Source organism: Polyodon spathula, chromosome 17, assembly GCF_017654505.1.
Source record: "Polyodon spathula isolate WHYD16114869_AA chromosome 17, ASM1765450v1, whole genome shotgun sequence".
In the NCBI taxonomy this organism is placed as follows: Eukaryota; Metazoa; Chordata; class Actinopteri; order Acipenseriformes; family Polyodontidae; genus Polyodon; species Polyodon spathula.
Genome location: NC_054550.1, coordinates 10,685,028 through 10,704,042, shown reverse-complemented (window position 1 = coordinate 10,704,042; position 19,015 = coordinate 10,685,028). Strand labels below are relative to the sequence as shown.

General features: G+C 36.2%; 1 protein-coding gene across 1 annotated transcript; it reads right to left on the bottom strand.

The window, feature by feature from the left end:
* Window positions 1-904: 904 nt before the first annotated feature.
* On the bottom strand, window positions 905-5,437 carry LOC121329499 (insulin-like growth factor II). The gene is made up of 4 exons (XM_041275083.1): window positions 5,216-5,437; window positions 4,079-4,241; window positions 2,148-2,320; window positions 905-1,176 (listed from the first exon to the last, which is right to left on the bottom strand). Exons 1-4 carry the CDS (start codon window positions 5,297-5,299, stop codon window positions 937-939), a joined length of 660 nt encoding a protein of 219 aa, XP_041131017.1. The 5' UTR covers window positions 5,300-5,437; the 3' UTR covers window positions 905-936.
* Between the last annotated feature and the right edge of the window lie 13,578 nt (window positions 5,438-19,015).

Below are 19,015 nucleotides of genomic sequence, written 5' to 3'. Positions count from 1 at the left end.
TACAACAGTACCACAGTTTTTGACATCTTCCAAATTGAACATGAATGAATGTTGTTTTCAAGTTAGGCATGATCTTGTTCCAGGTGACTCCTATTCCCTTTGTTACGATGTGCCAATGATCTTCAGAGCAAAATGCTCCAAGCAAAAACAGTTGCAGATTGATTGTGCTGTTTGTAAATCACTGCCATTATGGTATACTGTGACATCTCTATGTTACCTGCCAAAACCAAGCTATTCATTAAAAAAAAAAAAAAAAAAAGATAAAAAAAATAATCACACTTTCCCTAAAACGGAAAGTTCACTTCAAGTTCTATAATTATTGAAAAAAAAAGAAAAAAGACGTGCATTTTCATATCCCTCTTCTTTGAGTCAGTTCTCAAAGATAGCACCATGACATTTTGTATAGTTACGCTTTAATCGTTCATAAAAAAAAAATAGTGCCTTTTTTCTTTAGAAAAAGAAATCGACGTAATCCGTGGCGATGTGCAACTGCAGACTTTCTTCATGATGCTGAATGTCCGTCTTTTTTGTTTGTTTGTTTGTTTGTGTGTGATTAGAAGGTGCTGGGTCCGGAATTTAGATATAAACTCCTTAAAAGTGTTGGTCTCCCTTTTATCATTACAGGTGCAAAATAACAAAAAAAAAAGAACTAACAAAAGGAGACAGTTTTATCTCCGGAAATTTTTGTATGGAATAGAGTCTTTTTATGTAGCTTTTTTTTCCCCATTTTAAACTTGCCACACTATCTAACTTTTCTTTCTTTTTTTGGTTCCACCTGTACTGCCTTCTGTTCAATTATTAACTCTCTTTTTTTTTTATATAACACACCCCCCCCCCACGGGGGGGGCAAGAAGAAGAATGCCACAGAAAAAGACGCCAATAACAAAGCTATAATCCCAGTCTTTTTATATTCCGTTGTGCAAACAAAATCCAAACTCATTTCTTGCTGGTGTAGTTCTCCGTCAAAGGTTTAACTGTAACAGGCTGTTTGCTTGGGAGGGTGATGAGAGGCCTGTGAAATCTGGTCTGCTCCAGGGCCTTGATTTCTTCAGCATGCCTCCGAAACTTTCTGGCTTTCAGGATAGATGGGACACCTCGTCTCAGCCTTTGGGCAGCCTTTTTCTGCCACAATTCATATTTAGAATACTTGGCAATGATTGGCTTCTTTGAGACATCCTATAATTGAAAATAAAACAGAATGACATTAGTCAACCCTCAGGGCAATGGTTGAAGCTGTGTTTTGCATTCCAACACTCACCTTCTTAAAAGTGATCATTTCAGATAAAAACAAAATGGTTTTCTAGTCTGATATAGCATGTTCCTTCCAGTGCTGACCTGGGTCATTTTACAGGTTTTATTATTGTTGTTAGTTCTCTGTGTTTATATAATGACTATTCAACCTTAACTTCAAGCAGAGTTGAATCAAAGGAAGACTTAATTTCCTTGATATTTAACTGAAGATAAAAGAAGCCATTGCACATTGCATCCCTGCACCAATAAAGTAAACAAATTCCTGATTCTACTCCTGTTCCTGGTAAACAAGGCCTCCAAATTGGTCAAAAGGTCATTGGGACTTGGATAGTGTTCAGATAATGCTGTATAAATAGGAGATTTCAATGTTGCACAAACTGCATGCTCCTTTTTGTTTGTTGTTGAGTATGTATTTACATTTTGTTTAATTTGCTATATAATACTTAGGTCTGATGCTGGTGTGCAATTAGGAATGCTTGTGTTTAAAATATCTCCCAGGCACACAGCGTTATGATTCAATAAGGCAGCTAATACTCTAATGCTTGTTTTGGGGCTTTATTTATGGTAATGACATATAATTTGAAAAGCTGACTAACTAGCCGGATGGGTAAAGGACAGCATCAACACAGGCAGGTCCTGGTCAGCACTAACGTCAAGGACTTGTTTTGGGGTAAATACAATATCTGATGTTTTGGATGGTGTGAAAATACTGCTTTGCTTACTTTTCATATCAATCAGCATGAAAGGATCTCAGTTTACAGTGTATTTTGCAATGGCAAGCACTTTTTTGATCGCCTGTACCTGGGTTTAATAAACAAAACCCAAAGTACAGATCTTTAAAAAGATAGAGGATTTCTGCATGCGATTTGAGACGTCAGCGTATTATTTGCACATACCTTGTTTAATGCTAATGGGATGACTTGGAATTGTGTGGAGGACACATCTCGTTCTGACTTGGCAGGTTTTGCGCAGTACATTTCCAGAAGCCTCAGATCACAGCTACTGTAACAGCACACTTCTACAATTCCTTTTTGAGTCCGTCGGATGTTTGATCTGCTTGGTGGCTTGCCTAAAGAATAAGAAGCAATGTTACCAGTGCAGAAATACATTGCGAATGCTATAAAATCTAGCTCAGCACACATGGTTTTGATATAGTAATCAAAGTGTTTAACTCTTTGGTTTGGGAACATTTCAATAAAAGATAAATAATAAGAGCTTTTTTTTCTTTTCTTTTTACTAGCACCTATTTAAAATGATAAATTAAGAGGTTAAACTGTAGACAAAGTACAGTAGACAACTGTTTCAGGCAGTTTTATAGTTTTACCTAATATATGAAGTTTTGGGACATTTGTGAAGTTACGATGCCACAAAAGTGTAAATTCACAAACCCAAAGTTAAAACTATTGTAATGAATCACATAGAACCCAGCCGCTAAGCTGTGGTTTTGAAACTTGTATCTTTCTGAACAAACAGACCTTCACATTAAAAACTGAAACTTTCAGTTCTTTTCTGTGAAACAAAAATTTGGAGGCCATTTCCTGACCTTGCCAGCTCAGCACTGATGAGGTGACATGAAGGGGAGAAGTCCAGTAAACTTGGTGGCATTAACATCAGACAGCAGTTAATAGCCAAAGTAATACTAGGTCTCTGTATTCCCCAGGGATGCTTACATGCCAGTGACTGTTTACTGGGGACTGCACGTTTTGCACACTGAGCTTTTTTCTGGGCCGATTCTATAGGTGGAAGCTGTGCTGATAAATTTACATTTGTTGTTTCTCACTGCACACAACTATTTTACTTCTAGTATCTCAATTTTGCTTGACAATATATAAATCACACAATAACGTTTCTCAGCATGACGTCCCAAACAGCTACACTTCCTTACTTAACTCCTTCAATCCTTACCCGTCATTTTAAAACCTTCAAAGAGCTGCTGGAGATGGGTGTGTGAGATCAACCATTGTAACAGTTATCACACAGCCTTCTAGAAATGTGTCATATATTAGCTGTACTTGAAATACAAACTGAGAAACTAAACAGGTTTAATAACTTTAGAACATGGACTCAGTTTCATATCACAAACATCGAAGCTACCGTACTCTCCCACACACACCAAATATACAGAAGGTTATTTACTCAAAAACGACCAACAAAACTATTTTTAAAATGTACTTATGATGAAAGTGTATTTTATGTATTTGTCCACACAAAGTTGTTTCAAGAAAGCCTGGGAACTGTTTTGATGTGGAGAATGGAATGCTACTTTGGTATTACTTTCACCAAAGGAATGTAGAAGTAAACAAATAGTCCATTGTGACTCATTTAGCAGTGTGCCTTAGCTTTGTGTGTCCCTTTCATATTGAGGAGAAACAGAGTGACAAAATGTGCCCATTCATCACAATCGCGGGGCCAGGGATCTTTAGCTATAGTTTACACATCGCAAGGATTTATTTGCATACCTGCAGTCTACACCAGTGACTACCCCCCTAAGAAGCTGGAATGCTGTCATGTATTATTTGCTTAACTAAAGAACTAATTTACTCTCAAAAGACAGTTTATAACATTGGAAGATAAGTGGAGCACTTACCGTGCACAGAATAAAAGAAAGGATTGTTACTGTTCTAGTTCTAGTTCTGTTTTTTTTTTTTTTTTATTGGATGTAAACACACTATGATCCCACAATTATGAGCAGTGACATCAACAAAACATAAACAAAAAAGATGTGTTTCTCATTGCATTCAATTCCATTCCAAGGGCACTCAATGTCCCTGAACGACCTGACTAACTTTGACTTACAGTAAATAGCAGTATTTTTTTTTTAACTTACTGAAATAAAAGCCTCTGTCACCACAAACAAACTGTAGTGTGTCGACCAGTTCACCGCCACATAGCGTTTCAGCTGAAGCTATAGAATTGGCCACATCTACAATGTAGACTGTCAGGGCGATGGTGAAGACCAGTAGCTGCCTTGAGGTAGACATCTTTCTGACCTAAGAAAAGGTGAGAAATATATTAATGCCCCCATCAAGGACACAATTATAAGCTGCAGGTGGCTGTCATGATAATCTTGCATTTGATTAAAAGACTAAAGACGCTCAATGCCCCAATAACAATACATCTGTAGCAAATCGTTGTAGCCAATTTGACGTTAGTATGAATTACAACGCCGTCTTCAGCTGTGTACAGTAAAGCCACATGAGGGTAAATCTTGCTACTGTGTGGAACTGTGTTATTATTATTATTATTTTTTAAACATATTGACATTTTAAATAACTCCATAAACAAATTACAGTAAAAAAATCTGCATGTCAGTAAATTGCAATTTAGATATATATATATAAATATTATGATATATTATATATATATATATATATATATATATATAAACACACACACGCAAATGAAATGTGCTGCCCTAGCCATATCGTGTTAGGAGCTGCAACAACAGCTTCACATCAAGTAACTTGTTCAAGTTATATGCACGGTGAAAACTTACTTAATGAAATGTAGTCGCCCCCTCGTGGACCAAATAGTTAACTCAAAGATAGCTATGTCACCAAGCAAAACAAGTTACAGTATGAATGTATAATACATTTTAATATTAATTTCTATAGATAGATAGATAGATAGATAGATAGATAGATAGATAGATAGATAGACAGATCGCAAAGAAAACAAAGGCTAAATACTCGATTAACGTTTGACATCCTCAAATAAGTTTGTAAACTTAACTGACACTAAAGACAGCAACATTGCATACGGATCAAGCAGTCTGTAAGTTTGTTTCTGCAAACATTTCATATTATTCTTATGCTTTAGAAAAAAAGAAAAAAATCGTCTCTCCATTGCAATGCTAGGGCAAGGACGTTCATTTAATTGAACCACACTTCAAAACTTAGACAAACTAGTAAAAACCTGCACCAACTAACAAAATAACATCATTTTTTTTTTTCTGTTCCATTACCTTTATGCTGTTGCTGCTATTCCCAGATTCTATGCAGTTGTGGCAGTACGCTTGGTGCTTGTTATTGCTAAGATGATCTTCCATTTCTGAAGTGGTTTGTTAGATTTCTTTTGGTGCTGAGGGTTAAGGTTGTAGGTCTTGTGTCAGGTTCCCAGTTTCTTCTGCTGATATGTTGTGTAAGGCTGCTCCGCTGCTGAGGAGACAGGCTAAACTTCAGAGTGTTAACTAATATATACCAAACCCCCCTCCCCGCGCTGCGCATGTGTGACGCTACCTAAAACATTAATGTGTAAATGAAGGAGGTATCAGTCAAGCGTCTTGAGAGAGGCTGTGGGCTGGAAGCTACAGGCGACAGCACTTAGGAAAACTAAATCTGGAAGGCTATTAGTAACGTTTGCTTTACACAGACAATTTTTTATTTTTGTTCATGTTTTGACGTCTTACGGTTTCTTATTCATATAAGACGTGTAACTGCAGCGTCCACGAGTCTTAAAATTCATTTTTATACTGTACCGTACTTGGAATTAATTTGTATAAAATAATTCAAACCAATTCATATTTAAAATACATTATGTATCTGTCTATCTAGCTGGCATTATTATTATTATTATTATTATTATTATTATTATTATTATTATTATTATTATTATTATTATATTATTATTATTATTGTTATTATTATGTATTTATATTTTATGGTGAGTTAGTCTTAAAAGCAGAAACCGATCTAAAAGCTGACCAGAGAGAACCTGTTGTTTTTCTGATTATCATAAAAGGGTCAGCATACGGGGTGTTAAATAAGGGGTAATTGCCTAAGGCTAACTTACTAATATACCCCCTCCCCCCCCTTCCTCAACACAAAAGAAACTAATGAGTTTGAGAATTTAAACCTGCAGAAAAACAAGTGCTGGACTCTTATCTGGTAAACAACTTCTCCCCCCAGGACAGTAAAAGCCTTTGTTGTGCAAGAAACCCTTGCTTCTGTATAGATGAAAGATTTGATTAGAGCTATGATATTTAATAAAACTCCTGTGTTTAAAATAGGGGCAACTATATGGAGTTAATATATAGTTTTGCCACAGGTTTTAATCATGTTGTCAAATGAAGGCATTGCTTACATTGCACAAACAGACTTTCAAATAACTAAAGTAGCATAGTCCCACAGTTAAATTACATTGTATGATTATATGTAACTGGATGATACTTTGCTACATATGAAATGAGACTCTGTTGGCTTCCAGTTTGTATACATTCTGTAAATGTATTTTTGACTATAGGCCCACAAGCTTTTGTCAAATATGTCACTCTTAAACTACCACATGCAGCAGCAGGAGGTTATAAATGGCATTTACAATGGAAGAAATGGAGAAAAAGGGATTTCCTTTCAAAACAAAATATGTTGTGTTATACAAAAAACTAAAACTGAGTTTTTTTCAACATGTGCCTGAAAGCTAACATTTCTAAAGACGTGTTTAAACTATGGGACATTACCTTTGATTCCTTGCGTTTTATAGTATAGTGCAAAACTGAAATAGTTGTTTGTGATCCTATTTGTAACAACTGTCCCAAAGACAAAAATGCCTGACCTCCGTATTGGAAGAAATCTATTGTTAGTTTTTGAGAAAAACAGCTTCATTTAATATTGACTTTGAAATCTGGCAATGGTGTGCAATTGTGTTTGCTTGCCTGAACAGCCGTCTCCTGGAGTGCTGTACACAGCTAGGTGGTCAGTTCTGATAAATGGACACATTCATGAATATATTCATCAAACCTTTTGTAAAAAAAACTGACAATATTAAATATTGTCCCATTTGAAAATGTCTACTCATACCTTTGGTATGCAGAGTGTTTTTTTTATTTGGTATGTAAGTAGGCATTATAAGCCTACTGTTTTATAATAAGCCCATCAAATGTATTGCATTCTCTAGCAGAAAAGACCTAAGGTACTGTGTCTGTCTACACAACTGTCTTTTTTTGTTTTACTTAAACTGCAGTTAAAATATCAGTGTTACAATTAACTTATCTTCAACATTTAAAGCGGTCAAAAAAAAATTGTGTGAATGTGCTCTCTTGTCGCATTATTATATTATACAAATTATACCCCAGACATTCTGGAATACATAAAAGCTGCATCTCCATTTTTCAAGTTGGGCAGATGCTATCCGAGATTCCTTGATGATGTACTGCTTTTCCACTAGTGATGAATCTGTTATATAGAAAAAGAAAAGTGTTTGCTGAAGATTCCCACCCCAATGTTCTGATAGAATTAGACGCAGTATTCATTTAAGAATGGTCACTAGAACAACTTTTAACAAGCACACAATTTGGCACAGTCTCTGCTTGAACGAGGCTCAGAGCTAAATGGACTGAAGTACCTCTGGAGGCTAGGGTTTAGTTTAGACCATTAGTCTACATCACAAAACCACCACACATGCCCCAGCTCAGGGAAATCATTAGTAACATAGTTCAGCATTCTTTGATCCCAGAGAATGATTGGGACATAAAGGATTAGAATGTCTTGGATATGAGAAGGGCCAAGACGATGATGGTCCATATATCTAAAACTCACAATGCAAATATATAAGCATTGGGATGCTGAGAACATCCTGTTTCATTTAATATTTGAAAGGGCAACAAACAAAGTTGCACGATAATGTACCTAAAAAACATTCCAGCATCTTTTAAAGTTTCACTGTTAAAGCATGTTGTAAAATTATGGCAAAATACAACAGTGTAATCTTAACATACTGTTTTTTTTGTTTTGTTTTGTTTTTTGCATTAAATCTCTTACAGAAAGTTACAGTTACGAAATACAGTTTAGAAGGTTACACTGCTGAAGGTGTTTGGAATTCTATGGAATTGTGTTGTCTTTATAACAAGACTCCATTGGGTCCCTAGCAATCCCTACAGTCTGTGGCATTCAAAGCAAGGATAGGACTGTTTAAAAACATCAGCAACGTTACTTGTTTTTGAAAATAATGTAGAATGCTTTCCTAGAATCATGGATCCCTTGTCTGGCACAAACAGCTACTCTTCCAAATGTGGGTGTTGGGAATTATTTTTGGAGACTTTGAAGAGCCCCACCCCAGAATGCTTTATACCTATTTGTAATTGTCGCTAGAGGACGCTACATCTGAAAAAGGCAAACATCTAACCATGATGTTTTGATTATACTAACTGCTCACAGGAGTTTGGGCCATGACTAAATCTGATAGATAGAATTCTCTTCCATATTTTTAAGCCCTGGTTAACAAACATGCCACCTTTTGGGATGACTCACTTTCCCTCTGTGTCATTCATTTAATTTTATTTGAGTGTTTTTTTTTTGGTTTGTTTGTTTTTTTTCAAATGTCACCCACAAACGGTTGGGGCCTAATCACCAAGAACGTTACCCAAGTGTGACCTGTCGCTTTCACTTAGTCATACAGTAAAATGGAAATTCTGAACTGAGCTGTGCATTGTTTGATTGGTTTCCACAGACAGGCCTTTATATTTTTGGGGATGGAAAGGCAAATGAACCTAAAGGGCATTTCTGAGTGTTTGTGGATCATTGGAGTCAGTGCTTTAGAAGACTTCCAGCTTACTTTCCATTATGTTTTAAATTCAAGGATAAAGCACGAAAAAACTTTAAATTGCTGAAAAGTAACATTTAAATTTCCATTTTGGATACATTCCTTATTTTAAATAACAAAATGTTTAGTAAACCATGGTGTTGGACAGAGAAAGATTCATTAATATAGATATATAATTTGCATTAATATCACTCCTAATGTTTCTAGGTAAGGCAATCAAGATTAGTGCTAATTAGGGTAGGTGACACCAGGTGCAAATGTACTAAATTTAACCCAATGGATCATTTAAGTGCAAAGTTGCCCATATTTAAAACAATTGTCTTGCCGCCCCTATTTCAGATTGCTGTGCCAGTATTTACCTGGTCAAAAATGATATTGTTGCTGTTGTCTGTCTTGCCAGTCCTGTTACTGCTCTGATGATGAGATGGGCTGATGGTGTGTTCTATAAAATGTACTGATTCTTCTGCATTCAGCAGCATTAAAATGTTCATTCTCTTTACCAGCCAAGGCCAATGGAATATGTTATTTACAGTAAACACGATTGAACCAGCAATCAGGAGTTGCGCAATTGATATTGAAGCAGCAGGCTGTATGGATAAAGCAGATAACACTGTCAATTCCTTGTAAAAATTTTCCAGTGTACCGCTGCTGTGTCCTCAACAACTTTAGGTAAAGGTACAGTATGTGTTAAATATTGCATTAGCCCAAAGGGTTAAGACAGAATTAAACATTTGGCTAAATATTCATAGAGATATCCTGCTTTAAATAATTAACATCTCATCTGTTTTTATGTATAATTGAAACCATGATCCACCCTCTTACTGTCCAGGGTATGTACAGTTTGTAAAAATACCCCTCAGCTACTCCAACTGCCATCTTCACAATGTAATATGAAACAAAATACATATTTTATTCCTGTTGACATTCCTTTTAAAACATTCATTTAAATGTAGAATTGTGGCTGGGGGAGGAAAATCAACTATGGATAGTTGACCCCATCAGGCTTTAGCGACCCCTACTGGCCAGTCGCCCAAGGAGGCCATACAGAGTCTCAAATCTGGACCTTGCCATGGATCTTTCATCTACGTGTAGCGAGCAGTTTTGTCTGATGCACTGCTATTACAGCTATTACAGATGAGAAGAGGCTAAAAGCTCTGTAACCATGAATGCAAGAATTGGTGTCAGTGAATATACTTGTTTGTGTATGTTTTAAGGTTTAGCTTATCGTCCCATATAACTTCTGTGTGAAATCATTGTGACAGACTAACAACATGTTGAAATTTTATGGCGCACAGAAGGTAATTTACAATACTTTAATTACCACACTGAAACAAATCACAAATAAGTGGCTATTAAAACAGGGATTTTAGGCACAATATATATTTATTGTTTTGTTTAATCTAGACAGCATTTATTTGCCAAAACTCTCAGCGTGGAAAAAAAGTATTTTTCTTCCAACTACTTAGTATATCACAGTGTTCTGGTAACAATGACTAATAAGTATGTAACTAGAATGGCTTTCATTATAGCATGTGAGTAAGTACAAATCAGATGTTTATTCTCGAAACAATAGCAGGTTTTGTCTTACAGAACTGTATTAAAGTTTAGCTGGTCTAGACTATAGGTTTGCCTAAAGGAATAGATGATAATGAAATATGCAACCTATAAAGCATGACATGTAATCTCATAGCTAATGGAAATAATATACATGTTCAGAAAGTATGACTCGTTTAGGAGGAAAAATCAATCTTGCTAACTTTAAGTTAAACTTATTAACAATTTACACCAGTTCTTATAAATTCAGGACTCTAATTTTTAGGGTAAAACAATGGGGACCCCTATGTACTGACTGTGTGCTATCTGTCTGTCACACTCTGTGAACCAGGTAAAAAGCTTGATTTTGCACCTTTATTATACACCCTAGCCTCCAATAGGATTGCTTTTGGATATAATCTCAGAAAAGGTTGATTTCATACAAATTGTACAAATACTCTAATATGCAAGGATTTTGCAGTCCCTAAAGAGTACACAGAAAATGCTAAATCCTCAAAAAGGGCCTAGCATTTTACTTTGGTATATTTGCTTGAGATGAAGCACATCATTGCTATTAATGTAACATAAATCGTCGTTAGAGCAATTGTTTCAGTAAAGTTATCGAATCGGAAATAACCAACTCTGACTTTAAATGTAGTGCTCTGAAAGTAATTGAATTGTTTGTTTTTTCGTAGTTGTAATTGTTGTTTTTTTCTTTGCAGAAAAAAGTGGTCTATAACTTTGAGAATGTAGCCCATTTTTATGCTTTTTGTGAATTTGCAGAGATCATTGATGATTCAAATGTGAACTGGATGATGTGTGCAAGTTTGTGTCCTTGCTATGTGAAGTTGTAGGTCTTCGCTGGGGATTCCACAGGGCACATTGGCGTGGGCATCTCCTGCGGGTTAGGGAAACAAAATCACAAAACAAGTGATTTGTTTTATGGGCAATACACTGCTGTGCACGAGTGGATGCTTACTAATGTCAAGACGCTATGGCTAATTTAACCTTCATGACATGTGTAAGCAACTAAAACCAAAGAGCAGATCCTGAGCTGATAGTCAAAGCACCTTCAGACAGATTTATCAAAACAAATAATAATTAAGAAACAAACATCATAAAAATGATCTATAAACATACATCCTACAGTAACATAATTTTATGACCTTATTAAATTATATAAGGCACAGCACATTGGGGAAAATGGCCCATTGTTTTAAAATAAGGTTACAGCTTAGAGACTTGTATCGTATACAGATAAACTCATAAAATACCAGGTCAGCAATTTTTAAAACCTTTGTGTCAAACAATGTTAGTGCTTGTGAATGTATTGCTCGTGAATCATACATAACCTTTAAACCCTCAGTCATGAGATGGTAAGAAAGTGTCATTGTAAATGTCTTTTCTGTATTATAGGTAGTGTGCTCTGATTGATGATATGTGGAGTAATGTCCTCTGGGGGTTAGTGCAGACCACCAGATGTAATGGGAATGGCATTAAAGGCTATTCATTTAATTTAACATGAACAAATACTTGACTTGAGTGTGTTTTTTGATAAAGATTATTTGTTAAATTACTAGAAAGTGTGTATCTTTTGTTTTATTAAAAAGTGGTTAAAGTTAACTGAATGCTTGTCCTTAATAAGTGTAAGGTGCCAATACTTTACAACCGCCTCTCTTTCATCGCCAGGACAGTTGGTGTAATCAGAACACTATGTTTATACAATCATTTCTTTCAGTGTTAGATATATTTAAAAATGTGTGCCACAGACAGACATCCTCAGCATGGGATAATAAGGGATGGTGAGGGAGTAAAAATGAGAGCAAAGAAAATGTTGGTTAATTAACCTTTCACGGACTGAGATTAGCTATACCTTTATCAATACACCATGACATTTTGTTACCTAGCAATCTAATATTATTATAATAATTGAACTTATTAAAACCATTCATCATCTACTGCCACATATATCATGCAACAGCTTTTACAGTTGCTAGTTTCTCTGATCTGAAAATTGTGTTTGGCAGTTTCCTTTCCTTTAATTAAGGGATAAATAATGCTGTAAGGAAATATGATTCTTTCCTCAATCCAGTGGTTAAATAGTATGGTTTACCTGACATAGAATCATCACTTACATGTTAGCCCACACCCTGGAACAGTGGCTAGTCTAATTGTACTGACATAAGACAGAAGATACACACTTCACATCTATATAATTCACTACAGATAATAATGCCTTTCACCCTGGAGGCCTGGGTTCAAATCCAACTCCCCTCACAAAGGGACATAGTATACTGAAATGTTTGTCTGCTTGACTTGAGAATAGCCTGGTATACAACAAATTTGTATTCGTATGTGGAGGGATGCTTCTAGTAAGTAACAGCAGTAGACCACAGGGATAGATGGCATGATTTCATTATTACTGACTAAGAATCTCTATTAATTTTGCATAATAAATAAACCTGTAATATATAGTTGTAGTCAAAGGTTTACATACCTCAGTGGAAATTTATAGTTTCTAGAAATTTCTCAAAAACAAGTAATTATAGGAAAAATCTTTTGTAGCAAAAGTTTTGCTTTTGTGGATGAGGAAAAAAAAATAGATGTTACAAGAAAGATAGATGTCGCAAAACTCCAAAAATGTTATTTCAAAAGTATTTATACCCTGACAAGGAAAATGAAATTAATAGCTAGTTGAGATACCTTTAGCAATAATAACCTCTTTTAAACAATTAAGATATTTGTCAATGAGCTTTTGGCATGATTCTTTAGTGATTTTTGACCATTCTTCAACACAAAATTGTTCCAGTTCATTCAAATTCCAAGGACTTCTCTTGTGCACAGCCTTCTTCTGGAACGTCCAGTTGTGCTTTAAACCAATTTTTGTAGCAGAGTGTTTCAGATGATTGGCCAATGTCTTTTGGTATGCTATGGAATTAATTTTACCATGTATTGGAACTAAATCTACTATGCCATTAGAGGAAAAACAGTCCCCTAGAAGGATATTACCACCTCCATGCTTGACAGTAGGTATGGTGTTCTTTTCTTTGTACGCCTCACCAGACTTTCTCCAAATGTAACAACTATCAGCATGACCAGATAGCTAGGTTTTTGTTTCATCACTGCACAAAACCTTTGACAAGAACTTATATCCATCATTCAAATGCCCTTTGGCAAACTTTAAACAATTTGTCCTAAGAGTCTTTTTCCTTGGCCTGCGACCATTGAGAACTTCCCCATGAAATATTCGACCAATGGTTGAAATGTAAACCCCAGTCCCACTTGCAGACAATTCACTTTGAATATCTTTGGCTGTCAATCTCAGATTGTTATTAACCTTCCTCACAATTCATCTACTTGTTCATGGCGAAAGAACCTTCTTTTTTCCAGACCGAGGGAACGTTGTGTCAGTACTATGAATCTTGTAATAGAAACAAATCCTTGGAAATCCTTTAGTCCTTCTAAATCCTTTAGTCTTTCAAAAGGCATTTCAACCTAAAACATGTTGATCACTTTCCTACATATAGTGCCTAGTAGAAATGTTAATTGCACAATTACATATCTTACAGACACTATCAATTTAATATTTCCACTATACCCAAATATCCAGTCCATATATGTTTTATTAAACCTTGAAAGACAGCTTTATGTACATTGGATTTCCAAACCACAGTGCAGAACTCTCGTGGAAGAGTTAAGGTCTTGAGGCTCGTATTTCTCCATAACATCAAAGTATATATTTTTGGAGTGTTGGAGTGTTTCTGAAGAATTTTTATTATTATAATTACAAATGATTTGTTGAAGCTCATCTTCAGAAATCTGAGAAAGAAATGCTTCCACCATATTATTTGTGAAAGTTCAACAGCAAGGTGTGACCACATCAGAGCCGTTGCTATGGTGGTGATGGCTAGCTGGACCGGGAGCATGCGGAACTGCTTGACCAAGCCATTGCTCTGCGGCTAAAGGGGGGCCCTCATCTTGCAGATGCCCAGTCATTGACACATCCCTGCGGACACCCTTACCCACTCCTGATCGCTGTGGAGCTCCTGACGGACCCCGAATCGGCTTAAGAACCACTCCAGCAGTACTTCAGCTACCATCTCCACCTCCTGGTGGGGGAGTGCATAGGCTTCAGGCCACTTTGTAAAGTTGTGGAGGGCTACCAGCACGTATCAGTTCCCCTTGTCTGAATGGGGGAACGGACCCAAGATGTCGACCCCAACCCTCTCCACGGGTCCGCCAACAGGAAACTGCTGGAGGGGGATGTGTGACCAATCCGAGGGTCCTTTGATGGCGGTGCAGTAGTCCTCCACATTTCACCTGCACAATCCCCTGCACAGAGTTTTAGTGACCCCAAAGTGCCCGGTGCAGGGGCTGCCATGGTGGGCCTTCAGCACGTTCTCCCTCATTGCTTGAGGGAGACCACTACCTGCCGCCTCACCTCTCCTGTAGATGGCTCCTTCCACTGGCGAAAGGACTGGACCCCAGCGTGGATGTCCAGTCCAGCCCACTGCGACCACAGGTCCTTCGTCGCTGGGGACCACAGTGCCACTCCTTCCCAGCGGGGCAGCCGCTGATCCACCAGCACTGTAGGATGGGCCTAAGATCAGGATCCTCTCCATGCTGTCGCCTCCATTCTTTGGCCCTGACCATGGTCATGGTCATCTCCCAGCAATACTGTATGTTTACAGAGTTTCTATTCTTTAGTGCCAGCTATTGTGTACCATATTTGCATCCTGATAATCCAGCAAAGTGGTCGTTCTTGCAGGGAACTCCCTTTTAAGTAGAAAAATTGTAATCATCAAGCGTATTAGGCACCTCCAATACCCAGAAAATTTGTCAGTGAAATGGCGTGAAATCTCATTTGTCATCTGATAAACAACAATGATCAGCTAGAAAGCCGACTCCATTCAATTTAGTCAGGCACCCCACATTTGGAGGTGGGATAAGATGCCAGTCTCAAAAATGACAGGAGTAATGTGAAAAAAAAAGTGTAAATAAAACTAGTCACTGCAAAATTGAAACACAGGAACTGTATTTACACTAACATTAAACTGCATTTAAAAATAACTTGCACTGTTTACTTACTGTATTTGTTTTTAATCTGCCAAGTACCACATATATTATGTGGCTTATATAATTAAACCTATAAACTATTCATAGGATGTGTGAATCACACATATATTCCACATGTTTATATGGACTTTACTGTACACTTAGAGTCTGGCACTACTTTGTTATGGAAAATGAAGAGCATAGGCTGGTCGAACGTTGTTTATTTTCAAATATTTTCATTTCTTTGGCAAATTGAAATTGATAACAGCACCATCACCACCACTGCTTCTTATTTAAAGTATAAACCAGTGTTTCAGGTTACAAAAAAACAAAACATTTAATAAACCATCTACAGGAAGAGTTGAGAACTACAGTTTGGCAATGTCCCTCAAAACAGGCTCACATCTTGGCTGTCTAACAACCTGCTATAAAAATGAAGCAGTGTGGCAATTGAAAACTTGAAATATAAGAAAATAAGAAAAGTTGCGAATGAGACACGGCTGTTTGGCCCATTAATTCTCTTTCTAAGTGTCACCACTCAGTTGTTAACTGGTCTCTGTACTGCACTTCAAAATGAATACGGTTTGTTCAAACTTCAATCTTCTTTGTTCTAGGCTAAATACATTCCCCCAGAAAATATATGCCTCTCAGTTTTCTTTAATATTTTCTTTAGTTGTATCGTGTTTCCTGTGTTAGTTTTCCTCTGAAAGGCATCAAGTAAGAACTAGCTTAGGTGCACATAGGAACCCTGCAATTACAAGTGTTTGTTGTTTTATATTTAGAAATACTAAAGTAAACTTAAATTTAATGACAAGCATTTAGACTAGAATTCTTGTCTGGAAAACCTGCTGCAACGAGTGGGAAGAAAAGAAACATGACGACAGAGGGGGTTGTCACAATAAATAAATAGTGTGTGCTGTTTCTGATTGGATGACAGATCATCTAGTTACCCTCTAGAAATAGCCATGTACCTTTTTTATTATAGTCATACTTTTCACAGTTTGACAGCAGTTCTGTCCACAATATAACAGTTTCTGCTGCGATAACAGTAAATAACACTGAACTTTATAACATGGCAACAAGTGTCCTTCTATTAATTTTAATAATCATGTCAAAGGTATCTATAAATTCAAACCACTGCATAGGTATCCTTGAACATATCAATACTGAAGCACGAGTGTCAAAAACAATTTGGCATTGAAATATTCATTTTTTAATGGTTGATATGCATTATTCAAATATTAACAGAAATTAAACATTATAAAGTAAAACAGATTATTAACTTTCATAAATGTATTCATAATCTTGTAATCTGTTTTGGGGTGGCATAGTTGCCCCCAATTTAAAATCCCCTACCTCTAGTTGTCGTCAGCCAGTAGGCAACAAAACTGGGTTTGAAAGTTGTTTGTGTTGAATCATTTCCTTTTCAGAAAAATAAATTCAAGCAGTAGAAATAGACAAAGTAAATATGCTTTTTTTGCTTTCTTTTAAACCAACTCGTGGAGCCATGTGCCAGTATTTGACAATACCTTGTAGTGGCTTAACTGCTTAACTGTGTATTGTAGTGCTGAGCCTTACACAAACACCATTTATATCAGTCAATAACAGCAGTAGAGTGCTTAAAAGTGTGGCTGCTGTCATTAGTTGGGGGAGAAGGTATTAGTCAGCAAAGCTCCCAACCTTAGAGACTTCATGAACAAAGTGCAAACTTTTAAACTGTTGGCTGCTATGTTATTATTGCACTAGAGTCTTTTCATTTACACCTGTAGACAAGGCACTTGTTTCACATACCTGAGATGGAGGGGGCTGGGGTTTATCTTGTGCCTTGCACCTGTGGGAAACCTACATTAGGTATGTTTGTGATCAGATTTCAAAGAGCAAAAGCTTATAGTCAAAAGAACTTCACAGAAGGTGGGCGGCTTAATGAATTGATTATTTGATGCCTTTCATCTCCAGATTATCAGTTCTGAGTATGCACATAAAGGGGTACATTCAACAAATGTGAACAAGACCACACCACTGCCAGTACATCCTTGCCAAATGCTCTTTACATGGCAATACCCTACAGCAGCACTAGAAGTCATTTCATAACAGGCAACAACATTACTCCTATAGTGTTGTCTTTGAACTATCTACTGAATCTGAGAACAATGTGTCAACAAGAGGTTATAAAACCTTTAACGTCTATTTTTTTTTTTTTTTTTATTAGAAAAACACCTGTTAGTTTTAGAAACTAGAACCAACGAGTAGTATAATTCAAGGTCTCTTAAAACATATATTGTTTCTACCTTTCTACCATTAACGTGGTACCAAGGAGGTTCCTCCTTTAAAAAAAAATATATAATATATATATATATATATATATATATATATATATATATATATATATATATATATATTATTATTACAGACTGGAATCTTTTATTTACTGTGACATGGTTAAGGAGACACCACTAACAAGTGTACCTGAAATAAAAAACAGAACATTCCAAAACCACCACTGAGAGAAGTATTAAATATTAAATTACTGTGAATCTCTTTAGAGAAGGAGAAGATGAGTGGTGCCACAGCCACCCACACCCCCTGGAAAGAGCTCCCTCCCTGGTGTAGTGTTGAGGCACTGTGGTTACCAGGCTATTCCTGCTCGGTGTATAAGCAGCCACCAATGTTGCCAATCTTGAAAAGAACTCACTTCGAAAGCGAAAATATATATCTGACCTCATAAACTAGAAACTGAGATCCCTGTTGTGTGTTTAATTAGACCCACATCTGGAATTACCTATTGTTTCCCTAGACTACACTAATAGGGCTGGAAAACGTGTGTTTTAAAGCATGACATCAAGTTTATTCCTTGGTATATGGTGTAGGACAGGCTTCCACAGCAATGGATCAGGGCTTTCTTTTTTATTCCTAATTGAAACATTGCAAAAACACAGAGTAAAAAAGGTGTTGCTGTAGTAACGCTATGACACACATTTATACAAACACAGCATTGGTCAGAGAGTGGGATAGCCAGGGAAAATAGGGGAGCGTTTTTTAGGGGATCCTAGTAAACTCTAAACTAGAGGCAGGCAAATTAGAAACTGTAGCGACCCATTCCTGGTTTGAGAGGTATAATCAATGACTTGGTGAATTTGGTTACATTTTATGCAAAATAATATTACACATTTCTATAGTGCCTTACACCCCAAGGATCCCAAAGCTCTTCAGACACACACAAAAAATAAACCATTAAATGAAAACAGTTTAATGCAATGTTTTATAAAACTGAAATTTAAAAAAGCGACAAAAAATGGGTTTTAATTATAAAATTTGGAAAAAAAAGAAAAAGCTAGTTTGTAAAAATAGAATAAAAAAAATCTAATATAAAAATGTAATACAATTGGAATTAATTTACAGTTATATTGTAAAATTAGAAAAACTAAGATAAAAAGCTTATAAAAATGTTAATAATTAAAATAAATTAATAAATAAAAGTAAAGCTTAGGTTAAAAAAGCTCATTTATAAAACTGAGTTTTTCTAGATTTAAAAACAGTCAAATCATTCCATAATTTGAGGGTTTTTTTTTTTTTATTATTAACCTTGGAAATAACCAACAATCCTACATTCTGTGATCTACAGAATATAATTCCTTAAATT